Source organism: Sciurus vulgaris, assembly GCF_902686455.1.
Source record: "Sciurus vulgaris genome assembly, chromosome: 11".
Taxonomy (NCBI): domain Eukaryota; kingdom Metazoa; phylum Chordata; class Mammalia; order Rodentia; family Sciuridae; genus Sciurus; species Sciurus vulgaris.
The window spans coordinates 94,585-98,296 of NC_136472.1; the positions used below are offsets into that span (position 1 = coordinate 94,585).

At 53.8% G+C, this 3,712-nt stretch overlaps 1 protein-coding gene across 1 annotated transcript; it reads right to left on the reverse strand.

The window, feature by feature from the left end:
* Positions 1–395: 395 nt before the first annotated feature.
* On the reverse strand, positions 396–1,756 carry LOC306639286 (cytochrome c oxidase subunit 8B, mitochondrial-like). Its single transcript, XM_079102729.1, has 2 exons — positions 1,553–1,756; positions 396–552 (listed from the first exon to the last, which is right to left on the reverse strand). The coding sequence occupies exons 1-2, from the start codon at positions 1,661–1,663 to the stop codon at positions 451–453; spliced, it is 213 nt and encodes a 70-aa protein (XP_078958855.1). The 5' UTR covers positions 1,664–1,756; the 3' UTR covers positions 396–450.
* Positions 1,757–3,712: the final 1,956 nt, after the last annotated feature.

Below are 3,712 nucleotides of genomic sequence, written 5' to 3' on the forward strand. Positions count from 1 at the left end.
TATGCTTCTCTTCTGGGGTTTAGCTTCCAGGACTAGCCTGTGCCTAAAGAGATGAGAGGGCCTGAGCAGAACCTAGGCAGGGCTTGGTGGGGATGTGGTCTTGTCTCCCCTTCCTACCACATCCTGGGTACTAGGGCAGAGGCTGCTGCCCTTGGTCATCAGGGAGACACAAGGGTGGCCATTCCCTCCTCCAGCCCACTCAGGATCCCTCTCAGACATCAGTGTCCCCACCAGTGCCACCTTGCCTAACTGGTGGCCCACTGCTTCTGTACCCCAGGATCCCCAGTGTTGACATGAGCCAGGCCCCAGACAACCCAGTTCTGGGTGTCCACAGGAGACTCCCTGCAGTGCTGAGCTGGGAGTGGGAACATAGAAGAGTCAGTGTGAACAGCAGGTAGAAGAAGGGGTTTAATTTGCTTTTCCAGGACTGCCGGGGTGGCCACAGGGCCTTCATGCTACGGAGCTCTTCTTGTAGCTCTCCAGGTGGACTAAAACCCAGCCTGCTGGGACCAGGAAGCTGACGAACATGGTGAAGATCCCCACAGCCTGCTCCTGGTGGAGGAAAGCACATGGGGCCATTAGAGGCATCAGGCCTGATCACTAAAGGACACTGCCTGCCTGCCCCCCTCCCCACTCCCTCTGACTTGGGCCAGCCGAGTTCTCTCCCACATGCCTTCAGACTGTTCATGCAGCCTTCGATGACATCCACTGTTGTCCCTGAGGGCAGCCTTGAAGACCCGGAGGAAAAGCTTGGGCTCTGAGCCCAAGACCCTGGCTGCCTGGCTGTGCCTCACAGCAGGATGACAGTACACACTCCCCTCCAGCATGGAATGGCAGAGACAACTGCCATCTAAACTACTTGTAAATAAGTACAGAGCCTTTCTCTGAACAGTGGTCCCGTTCAGAAGCCTGGGTGGGGAGGTCAGCTTCTACTGGCTACACATGTGTGCAGTTCCTGCAGAGGGGCCCCACCTGGAGCTGCACATTCTCACTGTCCAAATTCCACTCTCAGTTCCCTCCCAAAAAGGCCAGGGTCAGGCCTCCCACCCTCCAAGTTTCTAAAGCTGGATTCGGTGGCGGGTTGGAGACCCAGAGGCTTAAGAGCAAATGCAGCCTGGACTCAAGTCTTAGCTGCATGACCTTGAGTAAGTGACCTACTAGACCTCGGTTGTTTATGCTTGAAACAGCACTATCCAGAGTCAACAGCATTAACTTCCACCTGTGCCCTTGACCCTCAGCAGCCCTGCTCTTCCTCTTTCACAGACAGCAAGGCTGTCCCAGCCTAAAGTGTCCTCTGACCACTGAGGTGAGAAGCCTGAGAAGCGAGAGCCTGGCCCACCACTGAACTCAGCAACTACTTTGGTAGCCTGGTCTGCAGGCAATAGCAGAAGGATCCCTTTTCTGACATTTAGATATTGTCTTAACTGTAAGGCTGATACCCAACACCATGGTCTCCTCCCCATTACCAACCTGGACTTGTGTTTCTGCCCCCAAACTCAGGAAATGGGCCAAGTCCAAAGAATGGCCCACTGCTGCCTTAGAGGTCACTTACCATAGGGGAGGTGGGTGTTCTGGCCGGCTTGGCAGAGACATGGGCCTTGGGAACTGCCCAGCATCTGAGGGGGGCTTGGAGCAGCTGTGTGACGGGGGTCAACCTCTGCATGGTTCTGGGGCCAAGTTCCTTCCCAAGTCAGCTAGGTGCCCTAACTGCTGCACGTCCTCTGCTTGCTTGGGTGTCAGGTCTTTTTATAGCTGGAGGGGAACTGCAGCTGTCCTCTGCTGTCACAGGGCTTGGCAGAGAATAGATCTGGGAGAGGCCTGGCCTGACGTGCTGTCCCTGCTGTGACATGGAAGTGGGCCTTTCTGGAGAGGGCTTTCACTTATGGAAAAGGACCCCAGTGACAGAGCAGGTTCAGAGGAGTCAGGCTTGAGAATGCAAGGAGTAAGTGACAGTTAAAGGTGAATCTTAGATCTTGGGGGGCCAGCTGCTCAGTACTGTACAGAGTTACTGTAAAATCCTCTAACCTGAGGATCCCCCATGCGACCCAGCCTCCCCATCTCAAGTGACACATGGCCACTTGCATAGCCTGGGACAGCAGGCACCTGTGTTTCTGAATGGTGGGTGCCTTGTAACTGCACAGGAGAATGAGGGTGAGGAGTAGATGCTCTCTGAGTACCAACTATGGGCCAGGACCACCTGACCCCAGACACCTGGCCCCAGTTAAGTCACCCAGGGTTGAACATGCTGGGCCATCCAGTCCCAGTGCACAGGCCACTAAGCAGGCTCCACAGCTCCCCAGGCTTGCTTCTTGCTTCTGCAGACAGTGGGTTGTCTGTTCCTTTGCACCACAAACACTATCAGCATACTGTCTTCCTGCTCTCTGGGCAGCTATCTCCTCTCTCTCAATGCTAACCCCACTGCTGCCCTGGGGGCCTACCTATATCACCTCCCCACAATCACCACCAAATGTGAGGTCACTTCCCCAGCCTGGTTCTCTCTGGCTGCTGGCTTCCCTCCCTCCTCCAGCCCCTGCCTGACCTCTGGTAGCACCAGGCTTCTCTCAGTCTCTCCATCCACCTCTCCAGACCTCATTTGGCCCTATATCTGACAGACTCAACACCCCCAGCTGCTCCTCGTCAATCATTATGTCTGGAGTCTGTTAGCCATAGACCTTGAACCCCACTTAATGGTCCCATTCCTGAGGCCCTGCAGGGCACCCTCTCCTCCCTCGCCCACTTCAACTGTGCAGACAAAATGTCTGAGCAGCAACCTCAGTTCCCCCTGGAGCTTACACTCCAGATCTCACCCACCAACAGCACCACACCCCAGAGTATTGGCTCCTCACCCTCCCCAAGTCCCGCTTCAAACATTTCTTCCACCACAGCCCTCTACTGAGCACCAGGTCTTGTCACTGCCTGTGTTCCACATCCCGGAACAGGCTCCACACATCTTGTCCACACCACCCTGAGTCTTCTGGCCACTGCCATTTCCCACATAGCACACTTCCACCTCCTCGCTGGTGCCTTTGTGTTCTCATGCATCTCAATAGATTCTGAGACTTTATTCAGATGACATCTCCTCAGATACACCTTGCCCCACTTGCTGGAATAGAAGCCCCGTGAGGCTGTTTGTCCACCACTGACTCTTTGGGGCTCAGAGCAGCAAAATATGCCTAAGTTTTCAGTGTGGGACAGTTGGGAGATAGGAATAAATGGATAAGTGGATTAATGGATGAGTGAATAGGTGGATGGATGGAGGTGGGTAAGTGGGTAGATGGGTTGATGAGCAGACAGGACGGACGGATGGATGGATGGATGGATGGATGGATGGATGGATGGATGGATGAGTTGGTGTGTGGATAGATAGATAAGTCAATGTGTGGATAGATGGATGGGTGAGTGAAATGTGTGAACTGTGGATGGATGAGTGGATTTGTAGATGGATGGATGAGTGGATGTGCAGATGGATGGATGGATGGATGAGTGGATGTGCGGATGGATAGATGGAAGGATGGTCGGTTGGACAATTGGAAAGGTTGATGTAAGGATGTGTAATGTTTCCATCATGTGCCAGGCACTCTGCTATATTTGGGGGATATGAAGCTGAGTCAGGCATGAGAGAACCTGAAGGGAAGATACTCCACCATCAAATGACCCAGGATATTGTCATGATGATGATAAAGGCCACAACCCAGAGGATACTCTGGTTGTT